The sequence below is a fragment of the Chelonoidis abingdonii genome, chromosome 2 (genome assembly GCF_003597395.2).
Source record: "Chelonoidis abingdonii isolate Lonesome George chromosome 2, CheloAbing_2.0, whole genome shotgun sequence".
NCBI classification, from domain to species: domain Eukaryota; kingdom Metazoa; phylum Chordata; order Testudines; family Testudinidae; genus Chelonoidis; species Chelonoidis abingdonii.
Genome location: NC_133770.1, coordinates 223766163 through 223783889, shown reverse-complemented (window position 1 = coordinate 223783889; position 17727 = coordinate 223766163). Strand labels below are relative to the sequence as shown.

The 17727-nt window shown below is 44.1% G+C and overlaps 1 protein-coding gene across 1 annotated transcript in view; it reads left to right on the top strand.

The window, feature by feature from the left end:
• Nucleotides 1-17727, top strand: part of CCDC178 (coiled-coil domain containing 178) — a 379540-nt gene that overhangs the window by 149978 nt on the left and 211835 nt on the right. The window contains 2 exon segments of the mRNA XM_075061966.1: nt 89-234; nt 11461-11620. Of these exon segments, the coding sequence (XP_074918067.1) occupies nt 89-234; nt 11461-11620 (306 nt within the window).

Genomic DNA, 17727 nt, shown 5'->3' with positions numbered 1-17727 from the left:
CTCTCTCTCTCTCTCTCTCTCTCTCTCTCTCTCTCTCTCTCTCTATATACACACACATACACTCACACATTTTCTTCTTCATTTCCAGGAAAAATATTCAGATGTTACCAGTCGGCTAGATGAAACCACTCACATTATTGAAAATTTTCAAAACAGAATTCATGAATTAAATGAATTAGCAGAGACAAAGCAAAGACAAATTGAAACTACAGAGAAATCCCTCATAGAATTGAGGTAAGAATTTCCATTCCTATCAAAGTTTTTTAAAAGGTAGCTTTTATGTTATCTGTACAGTATTATTTATAGTAAATATAATGCAGTTTTTATCAATAATTTGAAAGTATTTTTGTTTGGTTATACTTTGTGGGTTTTGTGCATTTGTAGAGGACATTCATGATGAATTGTCTGCCTGGTAAATGGTATTTCAGGCATCAGGCCTATTTTCCAAAATCTAATAAAATCCATGGTCAGTTGCATCTTTAATTAATGGAGGATTTCTTGTGTTCTGGTTTTTCTTTGTTTCAAGAAATGTGGACCTACACTTACTGTGACTGATGAGTCCTGAAAATAGTCTCAAAGGGCTCTATCCAGCTGAAAATACCTGTAGCCTTCTAGGCCACGCAACCCTTGGAGGGCCATATATGATGATTGCACACCAGGCTTACTCTTCTCCAGGATAAAGGTGAGCCTGCTGTGCAACGTCGAAGAGAAAATAGATGTGTGCTGTTGAATTGCAAAGTTACTTACAGGATGGGGAAGTCATGAAAAAAGAGTTCTTCTTTGAGTGCTTGCTCATATCGATTCCAATTAGGTGAGCGCGCACTGCATGCACAGTCGTCGGAAGATTTTTACCCTAGCAACACTCGGTGGGTCGGCTGAGGCACCCCCTGGAGTGGTGCCCTTATGGCACCGGATACATGCCCCTGCCATCTCAGCACCTTCTCAGTTTCTTCTTACCGCCCATGAGAGTTGTTGGAACTGTGGAGCGCGGCATGGCTGATCTCCACTTCTCTAGCTCTTTACTTGTTTATACCTGTAGATAGTTGTTTGTTAGTAGTTTCTAGTTGTAGTTAATAGTAGTTTTGTAGTTAGTGTAATTGGAGGTAAGGGGCTTCTTCCCTTCCCTCCCTCCCAGTACCGGGCCCATGCCTAGGTCTCCAGGCTTCAAACCCTGCTCGGCCTGCCTTAAGCCGATGCCTGCAGGAGACCCCCACGACTCCTGTCCGAAGTGCCTGGGGGAATCCCACCAATCAGATAAGTGCCACATTTGTAAGGCGTTCAAGCCTTGGACAAAAAAGGAGCGGGACTTTCATTTGAAGCAGCTCCTCATGGAAGCGGCAATTAGCCTGACGCCCTCTGCCCTGCGCCGAGACCCGGCGCCGTCGGTCCAAATTGCGCCTCCGGCACCGGATCAGCCCGGCACGGCAAAGACTCCCAGCACCGGACGTCTCCAGCATTGTTACCAGCACGGCACCACTTGCTGTCTCTGGGAGCCAGGAAACAGCACAAGCAACCTGCTGCTCCTGTACAGTTGCCAGCACCACTTGTGCCCCCCTTGGAGCAGTGTCCCATGCCGGACCACCCCACGAAGGTTCCAACTCCGGCACCATTGATTCCAGTGCTGCAAGTGCCATTAAATCCGGTGCACATAAGCTTCCCGGTGCGCATCATGGTCGAGCTCGGTCTGCCTTCCACCCCAGAGACTTTCTCCACTGCTCGCGACCTGATTGCACTCACTGAGCTGGGACCGTCACGAACTTTGGTACCACCGGTGTGGGCTGTTCCATCGATAGGGAAGCCCTCCATGATGCGCCCTCCATCGCAGAGCGAGAAGGGTCGGCACTAATCTCGGTCCCAGTCCAGGTCACGGTCCCGATCCAGGCGCTGGTCTCCTCCACGGCACCACTCACAGTCCCGGCATCGATCACCATGTTGGCGCTGGTCGTACTCGCGGTGCTGCTCTGCCTCAAAAAGATCTCCTTCCCAATACAGTCAGTACTGGTCCATCTCCCAGCACCGATCCCAGCACTGGGTCTCCTCGGAGTCGTTCCCGGTGCCTCTCCGCCCGTAGATCTTCATCGAGGTCCAGATCTACCTCCCGGCACTAATACAACCGTCGGTCCCAGTCCAGATCACGGTACCACTCGAGACAGCGGCACCGATCTCCGTCCCTGCAGTGCAAGCCAACAACACATGACAGTGTAACCCAACATGAGCAATCAGCTCCACCTTGGCCTTCCTGCCCGAACTCGAGGCCATCTCAAGTGGAGAGTGGCTACCACGTCCATGACCAAGATGCGGATGGCGCTAGCCAATGCATGACGAGGGGCAAGATCCTGCTCAGGGACCCCCATAATGGTCCTTTTGGACCGCTTGGGCATACCATCAGGCCCAAGGTACCCCATCAGGAGCTGCTCGTTCTGCCCACTCAGAACCTTGGGTCCTGGAGGCCACTGTCAGTCCCCTGCACCCCAGGGGGCTCGGAGGCGATGGCCCTACTCTCAGCTCAGGCCTATGCCCCTAGCATGGAAAACCTAGGGCAGGTGGACCCCTTCCCAGCAGGACTTGCCCCACGACCCTTTAGTCCTGGGTGTGGTCTGCCCCAGACAAGGCGGTGGTGGGCACATCCTCCTCTGGCCCACCACCTATAGACCTCCATGCGCACCAAGACTTGCTTCATAGGGTTGCATAAAACATGAACCTCCAGGTGGAGGAAGTGGTGGAGGTCGAGGATCCAGTGGTGGACATTTTATCTGCCAATACCCTCACACATATAGCCTTGCCCTTTATTAGGACCATCCAGGCTAATGCCAATTAAATCTGACAGTCTCCGGCGTCTATTCCTCCCACTGCCAAGGGAGTGGAGAGGAAGTACTTCGTCCCCTCCAAAGACTATGATTACTTGTACATTCATCCACAACCGTGCTCCCTCGTTGTACAGTCCATTAATGAGAGGGAAAGACATGGTCAACAAGTTCCCACTCCTAAATCCAAGGACACTAGATGCCTGGATTTATTCAGGTGAAGGATCTGTTCAACTGGCGGCCTACAACTTAGGGTGGCTAACCAGCAGGCCTTCTTGAGCCATTATAATTATTATACCTGGAACTCGATGGGGAAGTTCAAAGAGCTGGTTCCTCAGGAGTCCAGGGAGGAGTTCGGGGCCTTGCTAGAGGAGGACAAGAAAGTAGCCAGGACCTCCTTGCAGGCTTCAATAGATGCGGCAGACTTGGTGGCTAGGACTCTAGCCTCGGGTGTAGCTATGTGCCATATCTCGTGGCTGCAGGTGTCCCGTCATTCATCGGAGCTCCAACAAACAATTCAGGACCTGCCCTTTGATGGGCAGGGGTTATTTTCAGACAAAACTGACTCCAGATTCCGGAGCCTGAAGGATAACTGGGCCATCATGCGCTCATTGGGCATGCATACCCTGGTGACGCAACGTAGGCCCTTCCAATCCCAACCACAGTGCACCTACCCTAACCCCCGGCCGAGACAGGACTTTTCTAGAAGACATGGTTGCGGTGGTAGGAGGAAGCAATCTGGCCCTCAGACAGGCCAGAACCAGGGCCCCCCCAAACCATCAGCAGGGCCCAAACAAAACTTTTGAAGGTGCATCCAAGGTTGGAGCACTAGTCTCCTTACAGAATCCTTCCCCCCCTTTCACGAACCGCCTCTCCTCTTTCCTCCCTGCATGGTCCTGCATAACGTAAGACCGCTGGGTCCTACGCACGGTGGAAAGTGGATACTGACTTCAATTTGTTTTGTTCCCCCCTACCTACCCTCCCCCCGTCCCTCTTCAGGGACCCCTCTCATGAGCAACTCCTTCTACAGGAGGTGCAGATGCTCCTAACTATCAGAGCTATAGAGAAGGTTCCAAGGGATCTGAGGGCCAGGGGGTTTTACTCCCACTACTTCCTAATCCCCAAGGCAAAGGGGAGGCTATGGCCCATTCTGCACCTGCATGGACTCAACAAATTTATGGTAAAGTTGAAGTTCCACATGGTTTCCCTGGGGACCATTATTCCTTCCCTGGATCCTGGAGACTGGTATGCTGCCCTCGACCTGAGGGACACGTACTTCCACATAGCGATCTACTTGCTGCATAGGCGCTTCCTTCACTTTGTGGTCAGTCAACGACACTTCCAGTTTACTGTCCTCCCCTTCGGCCTATCCACGGCACCAAGAGTATTCACAAAGTGTATGGCTGTCATAGCTGCCTCGCTCCATCGATATCGGATCCAAGTGTTTCTGTACCTCAATGACTGGCTCATTCGGGGTTGATCCGAGCTCCAAGTGCAATCCCATGTTCGGTTTACCGTGAACTTGTTCATACAGCTGGGCCTGCTGCTCAATGTCGAAAAGTCCACTTTGCAGCCAACCCAGAGAATAGATTTCATCGGAGCAGTCCTATATTCAAATCTCACCTGGGCGTGCCTACCACATGCCTGGTTCCAGTCCATGGCAAACATTATCCATAGCCTCTGAAGCTTCCCAACCTCAACAGCACACACGTGCCTCGGTCTACTGGGACACATGGCGTCTTGCACCTGCGTGACCAGACATGCCAGACTACGCCTCCATCCACTTCAGGTCAGCCTTTCATTAGTCTACCGTCCAGGCCGAGACAATCTAGACACGGTGCTCACGGTACCGACGGAAGTCTTAAGCTCCCTGGCTTGGTAGCTGAACCCCAACTTCGTATGCGGGGGGATGCCATTCCATGTCCCACAGCCCTCCGTAGTCCTAACCACGGATGCATCATCTCTGGGCTGGGGCGCTCACCTTGCGGACCTTTGCACACAGGGCTTTGGTCCACACAAGACATAACCCTGCACATCAACGTGTGGGAACTGAGAGCAGTACACCTGGCGTGTCAGGTGTTCTGCAAACACCTTCAGGGCCGTTGTCGCAGTCTTCACAGACAACACAATGGCCATGTTTTACATTAACAAGCAAGGGGGAGCGTGATCGTCCCCCCTCTGTCAGGAAGCCATTCACCTGTGGGAATTCTGCATAGCCCACTTGATCGACCTGGTGGCGTCGTTTCTCCTGGGAATCCAAAACACCTTGGTAGATTGCCTCAGCAGGTCCTTCCTGGCTCACGAGTGGTCGATTTGCCTGGACGTTATCCTTTATGTTATCCAGAAGTGTGGGTTTCCCCACATAGATCTTTTCGCCTCTCATGAGAATCGGAAGTGCCAGGTGTTCTGCTCTCTCCAGAGGCACTCCTCGGGTTTCCTATCAGATGCTTTCCTGATGCCGTGGAAAGACCATTTGCTCTACACCTTTCCTCCATTCCCATTGGTCCACAAGGTCCTTCTCAAATTGCGAAGAGACAAGGCCTGCTTAATCTTGATTGCCCCAGCATGGCTCAGGCAACATTGGTACACCACTCTCCTTGATCTGTCGGTGACCACACCAATTCCATTCCCAGACCTGATCACTCATGAGCACGGCTGACTGTATCATCTGGACCTGCAATTCCTCCATCTCACAGCATGGATGCTGCATGGCTAACTCAATCTGAGCTGCGTTGCTCCCCCTCAGTGCAGCACGTACTCTTGGGTAGCAGAAGGTCCTCTACTAGGTCCACGTATCTGGCCAAGTGGAAGCATTTCTCCTGCTGGTGTGCCCTGAGCAATACTGCCCCTCTGGAGGTGCCAGTACCTACCATCCTAGATTATGTCTTGTCCTTGAAACAGCAAGGCCTAGCAGTTTCATCCATCAGAGTACACCTAGCAGCAATTTTGGACTTCCACCTGGGTGAAAATGGGCACTCAGTTTTCTCCAATCCAATGGTCAGCAAGTTCTTCAAGGGATTGGAACGTCTGTACCTGCAAATTCGGCATCCGGCCACCAACGTGGGACCTCAGCCTGGTCCTATCCAAGTTTATGGGTGCCCCGTTCAAGCCAATGGCCACTTGCTCACTTCTGTCCCTTTCCTGGAAAACAGCTTTTCTCATCGCTATCATCTCAGCGAGACGCGTGTCGGAACTTCGAGCCCTCACGTCGGACCCACTGTATACAGCTGCGACCACACCTTACCTTCCTTCCTAAGGTGGCTTCTGCCTTCCATGTCAACCAAGACTTCTACCCGAAGCCGCACACTTCTCGAGGAGAGCAACAGCTGCATTCCCTAGATGTTTGCAGGGCCCTTGCCTTTTACATCGAACGAACGAAACCCTTTAGGAGGACGACCCAGCTGTTCATAGCGGTGGCAGACCGGATGAAGGGCCACCTGGTCTCCATGCAGTGCATTTCATCCTGGATTACATCATGCATCCATGCATGCTATGACTTGGCTGGTGTCCCAGCTATGCACCTTACTGCCCACTCTACTAGGGCTCAAGCTTCATCCTCTGCCTTCCTGGCTAATGTGCCCATATAGGAGATCTGTAGGGCAGCAACTTGGTCATCAGTACATACCTTTGCTTCCCACTACGTGATAGTGCAGCAGTCCAGGAGTGATGCTGCATTTGTTTCATCGGTCCTTCACTCCACGACATCTCATTCCGACCCCACCGCGTAGGTAAGACTTGGGAGTCACCTAATTAGAAGAAGAAAAGATGGTTACTCACCTTTGTAACTGTTGTTCTTCGAGATGTGTTGCTCATATCCATTCCAAACCCGCCCTCCTTTCCTTCTGTCAGAGTAGCCGGCAAGAAGGAGCTGGGGGGGGGGGGCTGGGGCATATAGCCTCAGCCGATCTGCTGAGTGTTGCTAGGGTAAAAATCTTCTGATGATCATGCATGCGGCTCGTGCACACCTAAATAGAATGGATATGAGCAACACATCTCGAAGAACAACAGTTACGAAGGTGAGTAACCGTCTTTTTCTTCCCTCCACACACTATAACTCCCTTCCTGTCGTCACATTCGCTTCCATTTGCAGGTGCTGCATATTCCCAACTACCTGAGATTGCCTTCTTCCAAACCTTGATTCAAGCAGAATGATTCAGCTGAACCTAGTGCTCAGACCTCCAGTCCAGTGGACTCCAAAAATAGAGAGGATCAGTGCTCAGTATCTCACGTCCAGCAGTTGATACTGACATCCATTTGATCAGTTTTATGCAATGGGATGCTGTATCCCTAACTTTATTCCTTGGTTCTGGCCAAGAATCTTTAAGAGCAACTGAAGTTGGTAGTGAAAGGTTGTAGTGTTTGTTTTGTCACTTCCAGTAACTCTCTAGTTCTGAATAGTTATTGAGTTCAGCACTCCTTTTGCTGAGGGATTCTGCAATAATTTTTCCAATTCCTACTCTTTAAAAAGACCATTGATTTTGAAATTTTGTAAAGAATACTTTGAATATTTCTTGAGTCTCTGCTTCTCAGGTATCCCATCTCACTCTTAAAGATCTGAAGCCACTCCACTTCCAAGACTTGGATCCAAATGATTGAAGTTGCTTGTTCCCCATCTAATTTTTACCATTCTCCTCTGCACAGAGACCATACAGCACAAGTGGAATTCCTCCCCCATGTGAATTGCTGGAAAACTAGAATAGTGCACCTATGGCCTCTATGATCATTGGAGCATACAGCCTGTGTAAAAAAAAAAGGGGGTCGGGGGAGGAGAAAGAGAAAGAAAAGGTTCTTTCTCATTGCTTGTTACTTCTTGCTGATTGTTATTTTCCATTAGTGGTGAGTATGCAGAAGAAAGGAATATTTCTTACCTGTTAATTTCTTTTATTCTATTAATGTCTCTAATAGTCTGTCCCAGCAGTTGGCATTTTATGTACATATCTTAAAGAAGGCTTTCCCTGGAGCCAGTTTCTGTTATTTTCTGGATGGTATAGCTGGTTAAATGTTAAACATGCTTATGTATTTGGATTACATTTTTTACTTTTGGGTGGAATGGTGATTGGTTTAAGTGATTGTTATACAACTTTAGAAGAACTCTTCTAGTAGTTTGCAAGATAGGTTAACTTAAGGTTCCCAACATCCTCTTCAAAATGCTTGAACTGACCCAATCTATGATGAGAGAGATCAACTCATCTGTGAGGATTAGTGTAGATATTGAGAAAATTAAGGCAAGTAGCATGTAAGAAACTTTCCTGTTTGAGTCTGACTCAGTCTCTTAGACCCAGTGATGAAAGATCATTCAAATACCTCAATAGATTTTTAGTTCATTCATCAGCAGACCTATGATATGGGAGTTACTGTTTCTGTGAAGAAACCATGCACACTTTAGGGAAGCAGCTGGAGGCAACTGCTCTTTATTCCAGGTGTTGATTCCTACCTGGCTTGGTGGAGAAATTGGGGACATGGGGTTCCTGCTGCTGCCTTCACTCATGACTATTGCTTACTTTCTAGCTTACTCTCTCACACTTCTATCTGATCTCCTTTCCCACTTATTACTGTTTAACTGGAAAAAAATAGCAAAAGCCTAAACATAAGCTACAAGAATAAAATAGAAATTTTAACCTATATAATACTAAAACAACAGTATTATAAAATTAAAAAATGTCCAGAACAGTGGCACTGAAAAGACTACCACAAATCCCTATGCTAACACACTAATTAAGGAAAACACAGTCCCACCCTAAAGCCCATCAAGGCAACCCAATAAAAATGATGAACCATTTTGAAAAACCTTTCTGCCTTTCAGTCTCCCTGGGAAAAACAAAATGCATAGGACTAGCAATTCTAAGCAAGAACCTACCACACTGCCAACTGTACCAAGCTCCTCTTGTCTCATCGGGGGTCCACAGGGGCAAGTTTGATTGGATTAGTGGGAGATAGCCAACACCTGGGGTCCTAAGGGAACTGGGAGTGTGCATACTTAATTATGCTGGAACCTTTTCCTTCCCTGTACCTAACAGCCTACATAATGTGCCTGGAACATAAGGAGAAGGAAATGTGAGCAAAGGGACAGATTAAGGGGCACATGCTGGTGACACGAGCAAGCTGGAGGAAACAAGGCAGAAGGGTCTGTAATCAATAGAACATACTTTCCTCCAAAACTTAGAATTGAACCCAGGATTCCTGAATCTCGGCACTCCTGTGCTTTCAGCAGATAGCTGTAAATCCCGCTGGCAAAGTATGTGTCTCATTCCTCGATAGTGGCTAGTTCTACTACTGATACCAGATATGCTGTTAGTAAGGGGTAGAGGTCTGTGCAGTGGATCTAAAGTTTCCAGTACTGCTGATGACACACGTGAGATCACCGTGATTATACATGAAGGAATTTTTGTGTGTTTGTTTGCTTTATTTAAAAAAATGAAGGAAATTGCATTACCCCACCTGCCCCCAAAATGCAATTTTAAAACAACATTTAGGTTACAAAGTAAAGCACTGAAAAGTTAGGAAATGCCAGAGTTAAGGTTTCCTATGCAACCTTTATTTGTCCCCTTGTGTATATGCATTATGGCAGTTTTTAATTACATGATCAAATACTATATTATCAATAGGACCACTGATTTGCTATGTTTTATTTTTCATATCCTTTTGTGTGAGAATGTGGCTCTATTAATAACGTAAGTACTCATGTACAGACCTCTGAGGAAAAGGAAAATTATAACAAATACATTTTAGAAACCTCTAAAGATGGCCTAACATACCTTTTATATTAATCAAAAAGGCACAATTTTAAGAAGAAATATCCAAGGACTAATCAGGTCTAGAAACTAATACTGTATCCATTAACTTCTGTGCCAGGGAAGATAATGGAGCAAGTAATTAAAGAAATCATCTGCAAACACTTGGAAGGTGGTAAGGTGATAGGGAATAGCCAGCAAGGATTTGTAAAGAACAAATCGCGTCAAACCAATCTGATAGCTTTCTTTGATAGTATAGTGAAGCCTTGTGGATAAAGGAGAGAAGGGTAGGCATGTGCGTGTACCTAGTTTAGTAAGGCATTTTGATACATTCCGCATTGAATTCTATCATGATAAACTAGGCAAATAACAGTTTAGATGGGAGCTACTATATAGGTGGGTGCATAACTAGGCCTGGATAACCATAGCTCCAGAGAGTGGTTATTGATGGCTCCCACGTGCTGGAAAAGAGTTCAACATAACAGTGGGCGCTTCCCGCACGGGGTCTGTTTTGGGGCTGACTTCTGTTCAATATTCATCAACGACTTTAGCATGTTGGCATTAGAAGTGACCTTATTACAGTCTTGCAGCGACACCAAACTGGGAGTGGATTGCAACTGCTTTGGAGGACAGGTCCAAAATTCGAAATGAATCTGGACAAATTGGAGAAATGGTCTGAGAGTAAACCGGTATGAAGGTTCAATAAAGACAATGCAAAACTGCTCCACTTAGGAAGGAACAATCAGTTTCACACATACAGACTGGGAAGAGACTGCTCTAGGAGGGAGTATGCAGAAAGAGATCTAGGGGTCATAGTGGGCCACAAGCTAACTAATGAGTCAACAGTGTGATACTGTTGCAAAAAAGCAACGTGATTCTGGATATGCATTAAAAGGTGTGTTGTAAACACGACACGAGAAGTCATTCTTCCGCTCTACTCTGCGCTAGGTAGGCCTCAGCTAGAGTAGTGTGTCCAGTTCTGGGCACCTGCATTTTCAAGAAAGATGTGCGAGAAATTGACGAGAGGGTCCAGAGAAGAGCAACACAGAATGATTTAAAGGTCTTTGAGAAACATGACCTATGAAGGAAGGCTGAAAGAATTAGTTTGTTTAGTTTTGGAAAAGAGAAGACTGAGAGGGACATGATAGCAGTTTTCGAGGTATCTAAAAGGGTGATCAGGAGGAGGGGAAAACTTGTTCACCTTAGCCTCTAATGATAGAACAAGAAGCAATGGGCTTAAACTCGCAGCAAGGGAGATTTAGGTTGGACATTAGGAAAAGGTTCCTAACTGTCAGGGTAGTCTACACTGGAATGATGATGTGCCTAGGGAGGTCGTGGATCTCCATTCTCTGGAGATATTTAAGAGTAGGTTAGATAAATGTCTATCAGGGATGGTCTAGACAGTATTTGGTCCTGCCATGAGGGCAGGGGACTGGACTCGATGACCTCTCGAGGTTCTGACTCTAGTCCTAGAGTCTATGAATCTATCCCACTTGAAAGCTTTTTTTCAGTGGCTAAAAGCTCTCATTTCTATCCCTGATGAGTCATCAAATATTGGTCTAGGGCCTATTACTAACTGTTCTGCATCTCACACCAGTATAATTTTAGAGGAAAACTTCATATGTGAGGGGAAAGTGATCCTTTCCCAGGAAAGCTGATATTTTTAAAGTAGAAGATTTTTTTGAAGTTGCTGAGAGTTTTAAATGTTAGTAGTCTGATGGAGATGGATTAGTGGGCAGAGTACATGTGAGGTTATTCTAAAGAACATAAGTTATAACTATCACATGGTTCTATATGGTTTTACAAATGGATCTTAACATATGTGAGATTTGTCTGTCTTTTTGTCTACAGTAAAATTAAATATTAAACTGTATAAATCAGCTGATAATATTTTAATTTTTATTAAGAACTTCTTTCTTTTAAAGGGAAAATTTTAGTGCTGTTAGCTGTAAACAGGAGAAAAATCAGATGCTAATTGATTATCTCCAGAATGAATTAGGAAAATATGAGAAGAGAATACAGCAGGAGGAAAAAACATATGGAGAATTATTATGGACTAGACAGAAAAATTTGGAAGAGATGAAGGTATCATTAGAACTGTTTTGTTTAACAGAAGTAAAACGGCATCACTTAAATTTGATTACTGACTTCTTTTAAATACTTTAGCACAATTTTATTACATTTTCAGTATATAAGGGCACAATCTTCTTGGCAATATTCAAGTAACACCCCTTATTGATGTCCATTGCTATTTTTCTGTGTTAGGACTGTAGGATCTGGTCCTGACATTCCTAAATGACTTCCTTTAGGATAAGTATACAGTTATTAATTTGATTCTGCAGTGTTAATTTTACATGTGTGTTTAATTTGAGTGTTTCCCATTCCATTTTCCTGACCTCTGTTATGCAAATCAATGAACATGCTAAATCTTTTACCACTTTATAAATTGGAAGGCAACAGATATTCCATAATGGCATCTTCTATATGAAATTTGACTGGAGCACTGATGCTGTCTTTGGCACCAAGCAGATCGACCCCCTGAGCCTGTGTAGAGTTAATTGCAAAATCAGGGCCTAGTGAAGCAGAAGTTTAGAAAATACAGTTGCTTTAGCTACAAAACTCTTATGAGAGATCAGATACTATAAAATTCCCTAAATTCTATATTGAAGAATTATTCTCACATTTTAACTTTTCTATCTAAGATAAAGAAAAATTACATTATTTCTTTTTTGTCATTGACAACATTTAATTTCTGTTTGTTGTGCTTTGCATACAAATGATATTAACTATACTTGCATGGTTCTAAGAACACTGATAGATTAATATTTTTATCGTCAATTATGTTCAAAACAATCTTAGATAATTAAAATTTGACAGAATTTAAAAAAATTACTTTATTGTCCTCTTCACTACTATATTGCTTGTTTAGTTTTTGCACTTCACTCAGAACAGGCATTGAAAATCACTTCTACTGTCATTTTTACTTAGTTTAACTTTCCAGCTTTGATGTACTAGCACAGTGACACGGTACAGTATTTTAATTGCAAACCCTCCAGGGACCTGTTTAAATCAAAGTAAGATTTTTTTTCATTCAGATATTACCAAACCATTTTATGAAACGGTTCAGTTAACATTGGATCTGTTCATCTCCTGCCTTTGCACACGGCAGGTATTTACACTTGTGCAAAGGAATACATGTGAATGTGAAATATCAAATCACTCCACTCACAATAGTGGCAGTAGGGCTTTGTACTCACTTTGCATTGGTACACTGTTATAGAGAATAAGGCCCATTATGTTTTTAACTCTTGGTTTTGTTTGTTTCTACAAAGCCTGTGTGGATCAGAACACACAGGAGAATGAACTTAGATACAGAGGTAGTTTTAAAAGTAGAAGTTTTGTAACTTCATTAACTGTTAACTTTAATGGGAGAACCCCCAAATACCAGGCATTTATTTGGATTCAGTGCAGTGTGAAATGGATAATATGCCAAATAACCAATATTCAGGCTTGCCCCTCTTCAGCCTAACCCTGGGGATTCACCCTCTTGCTCTGTCCCTGTGGAGGGGAATGAGGATACACATGAAGAATACTTAAGGTTTCCCCTTTTTCTGCAGACTAATAGGATCCAACAGTATCTCATGTTTACATCTGAGAGCAGGCCTCTTGGAGCGTCTCACCTGCACTGGCCACAAGGGATGCCACTCAATAATTTGGCTGTAACCCTGAGCCCAGAGCTTGGTATCTGCCTCCCATCAATCCAATCTGTAAGTTCTTACAACCACCTAACAGTCCTATATCTGAAGAACTCACTTGTCTTCCCTGTAAAGTTCAGGAACATTGTTCCTGGTTTCCTGGCTGTGATCACTGTGTCACCAATGTGCCAAAAGAATCTGACCTTTCAGTTCACAGTCCTCTGGGCTCAATCCACACAAGCAGAGGTGACATCTTTCTGTCATATATGGATTGCATTTGAGATCAATCACCTTTGTGCCCAGATGCAACTAGGTAATTCAGCCTACGTTCCTGATAAATCCTGACTCAAATTCACGTGAAAATCCTGAAATCATTCTCCTTGAAATGAATAGTTGAGATATTAGATGAATGTACTTCTCCCATCAGGGAGTGCAGAAGTGGCATGAACTGGTCCCATAACATTCTGTGACCTGCTTGCTGTTCTCTTGCCATGTTGTGGGCTCAATGCCCTATTAAATTGCCTGTAAATCCAGACATCCACCTTATTTCTGATGTCTCCTGAAAATTACTCGTAGGAAAGGTTTAGCTCATATTTTCCAATTCTCCCATTAGTTTCCATTGTACTACAGGCATAGGCCATAACTTTCCAATGTCAAGCCCCATCCAGGGCCCCTTTGGGAATCAAAACCTTCCAGAACTCCAGATGTTGACATTCCATTTTCTGGACTGTGTCTCACTCAAGCTAATGCTTTCCTCCATACTGCAGTTAATGGATGTCTGTCTAGGTAGCTATCATCCCTCTGTGTACTGCAAAAGGCCTGGCTCTTGCATACACATGGCCCAAAATGTTCCCATGACTTTTACAGGCATACTTGTTCATAGATTCTAAGGCTAGAGGGCCCATAGTTATCATCTAGTCTGACCTTCTACATAGCCCAGGGCATCTGGGCATTCTCTTAATTCTGTTTTGGTGTTCTCACTTATGCTTGATCAGTCTTTTACCTTCATTTAACTTCCACCTCTGCCAGTTCAAATGCATGCCTGGGGCTGTCTCATGCCTCTTCTCTGGACTCTCCAATTTATCAGCATCCTTCTTGAATTGTGGATACCAGATCTGGACACAGTATTTCAACAGTGGTCACACGAGTGCCCAGTACAAAGGTAAAATAACATCTCTATGTCTACTAAGATTGCTCTGGTTATGCATCCAAGAGTTGCATTAGCCCTTTTGGCCATAGTGTCACACTGGGAGCTCATGTTCAGGTGATTACCACAATCCCCAATTTTTTTCAGAGTCACTGCTTCCCAGGATAGAGTCCCTCCTCCATTCTGTAAGACCTACATTCTTTCTTCCTAGATGTATACATTTACATTTCATCATATTAAAACCTATAATTTTGCTTGCACTCAGCTTACCAAGCAATCCAAATAGCTCTATATTAATGATCTGTCCACTTCATTATTTACTACTCCCCCATTTTTTTATGTCAACTCCAATTTTTTATCAACTCCAATTTAGTGATGATTTTATGTTTTCTTCCAGGTCATTGTTAAAAATATTATACAGTGTAGGGCAAAGAACCAACCCTGGTGGGACCCCCATGAGAAACACACCAGCTTGATGATGATTATATTTATTTATGTATATTAATATAACACCTAGAAGCCCTAGTTAAGGACCAGGACCCTATCGTACAAGAGCTGTACAAAAACAAAACAAAAAGGCCGTGCCTGCCCCAAATATCTTAGAATCTAAGTGCTGTGATAGCTTCTTTAAACCTTACATTCTGCGGATACAAAACAGTGTTCTTTCCCAAAATTTTTACTAACATGTACACTTACATTCTATACTGATGTGCATGGTATAAACACATAGATAGCTGAGGATCCCATCACAGACACTGGGATCATATTTGAAGAGATATTTCCAAAAAATACTCTCCAAGATGATCCCTTGGCATGCTATTCTTTTAGCTCTAGCAGAAATACATTTCAGATTATATTATTACCTGCTACTTACATGGTTAGTATTCTTTCAATTAAAATAATTACAAGTAGGAGTATTCTGTTTTTTGAGGCTGGAGCAAGAATTCCTGAATAATCAAACTCCCTCCCTGTCCCTTCCCAAACTTAAATCTCATCCCACATTTAGGTCTAGCTATTGGATGAGCCCTAAACATGAACTTCTAAAATGCAGATTCATACACCCATCAAACAGACTTGATTACATATGAAGGTAATAATCTGGAATAAATTCTGTTGCACTTAGCATCCAGAGATATACTGATATTTTATATTTTCTTTCAAAGGATAACAATGGGCATCACTGTCTATTTCTGTTAATTAATATTAGTGTTCTGCTAAAAGAAATCCTTAAAGCACAATAATTTCTCCTAGAAGGTATTCTGTTCTATTAATTACAATGGTGTGTGATACTAGGGTGATTAATAATAGATGGATATTTCCTTATGATAGCTTTTAAACATACATTTACAAATATCAGTTTTTCCTCTAAAATTGAGGTAGACCTCCCCAAGTATATACAAATATACTTTGTTTGGAACCAGTTGGTTTCCATAGTGGCAAACCAAAAGTACATGATGGAAATTACTGACATTAGAAATACCAAGTACAGCTGTGCAGGAACTGAAATTTCCATTTCACTGTAAATTCAGTGATTTTGAAATTTGTTTCAATCCAAATCTGAAAGAGAACAATTTCCTGTAAATTTATAAATTTCCTATAAAATGAAATGTCCAGAAGTAAGTTTTAGTTATGGTTTTAGTTAAGCTAAGTTTTAGGCATTTTGCATGATAAAAAGTTCCACTGGAAAAATTCAACCAATTTTAATGCCAAATCATGATATGATGCTTCATCAGCTAGCATTACTAATGAAAGCATATGCAGAATGATGTATGTCAGCAGTGCATATTACAGAAATAAAATATCATGGTGGTTTTTCGATATCATTCTTCTATGGATGCTCCATTGTAGGAGGTGTACACACCCGTGTGCAGTCAACTGGAGATTTAAATTAGTAGTGTTTGCACCAGTGCACCACATGGCCTGCTGCTTCAGATCGAGGGCACATAAGGAAAAGCAGACCTGTCACCCCTCCAGTTCCTTTTCAGCTCCCTGCAGCTTGAGACAGAGCATTTGCATGTCTGCTGCTTCCTAGCAATGACTTAGTCATTCTTCTGTTATTCATTTTATTTCTTTTATTTTTTACTTATTATTAAGATATTTGGCCTAAATATATGCCTTGGAAAGGGGGGTGTCTCCACCTACCTTTTTTCTTTTCCCCAATCTCCAGGACTGATTCTCTCAGCCTTGTATCTGGTGTATGCCAAAGGCTCCAGTATTTAAAGACTGTCAGACTTGCAAAAGGTTTTGTCCCCAGAGCAATGGGCATTATATCTGTCTCTGGTGTCTCAGAGACTCTCACATCCCTTCCTAAGTGCAAAGTCTGTATGGACTGTAAGTGCAGGTCTTGCAAAGGAAGCTGAGCTGAAATTCTTCCTCCTGGAACTGTCAGGCCCATCTGGTTTTTATTCCCCCATCGCCCCCGAGTATTTCAGCACCTCCCAGGGCTTCTTTGGAGATAAAGCATGTCAAGAAAAGAAAGTCTACCTCTCTTCAGAGAAGAAAAAGAGTCTGTCACTTCTTAGAACTATTTCTGAGAAGACCTCATGTCCCAGAATGGCTACCTCTGAGACTCTGTCAGGCATCGGCACCAGGCCCTTGGTACCATCTAAACAGACGTCTCAGGATAAGCCAGCCCGCAAGAAATGATGGAAGTCATCTTCCCCAGCACCATCAAGGCACTGAAACTCATCAAAATCCAAAGACATGAGAAAGTCCAAGGCAATGGTACTGTCTGTTACTCAGACTCACATGGAGCCCTCTCTTACCTCTGCTCCTCCTCTGATACCCCAGACCATATATGCTTGGAGCATAGAGATCCCACTTTAACAGCTCCTTTGGCACCAGCTGCAACTCCCTTCCTGTCCCCTCAACTACGTCTCCAGTACTGCCTCCAGTCTAAGCTATACATTATCAAAGCTTTCCTGAAAACTTTAGGTTTCTCTCACAGGAAGACCTCTTCATTTTGGAGGAACCAGTGTCACCCCTTTATATGAGAGTTTATCACAGTACCTCTGTGCCCACCAACCGCCTCCTCTCATCAGGTTCCAGCAAGTGTTCAACCCCTGGTACTTACCCATTGTGATGGGGCAAGGCCAGATGGCTACAGTAAAGTACTGAGAAACAGGTATGTAAGCCCCAGGCTAAACAAATCCCTAGGACCATGGTAACCAAATGGAAGTTGTATCAGGTTAATCAAGCCATCTGGAGCCAATTAAGACCTTTCTAGAAGGCAGTGGATATAGCTACTTTAATTAGAACACCTGCAGCCAATCAAGGCAGGCTAATCAGGGCACCTGGGTTTAAAAAGGAGCTCACCCCAGTCAGGCAGGGAGGAGCCAGAGGAGAAGGAG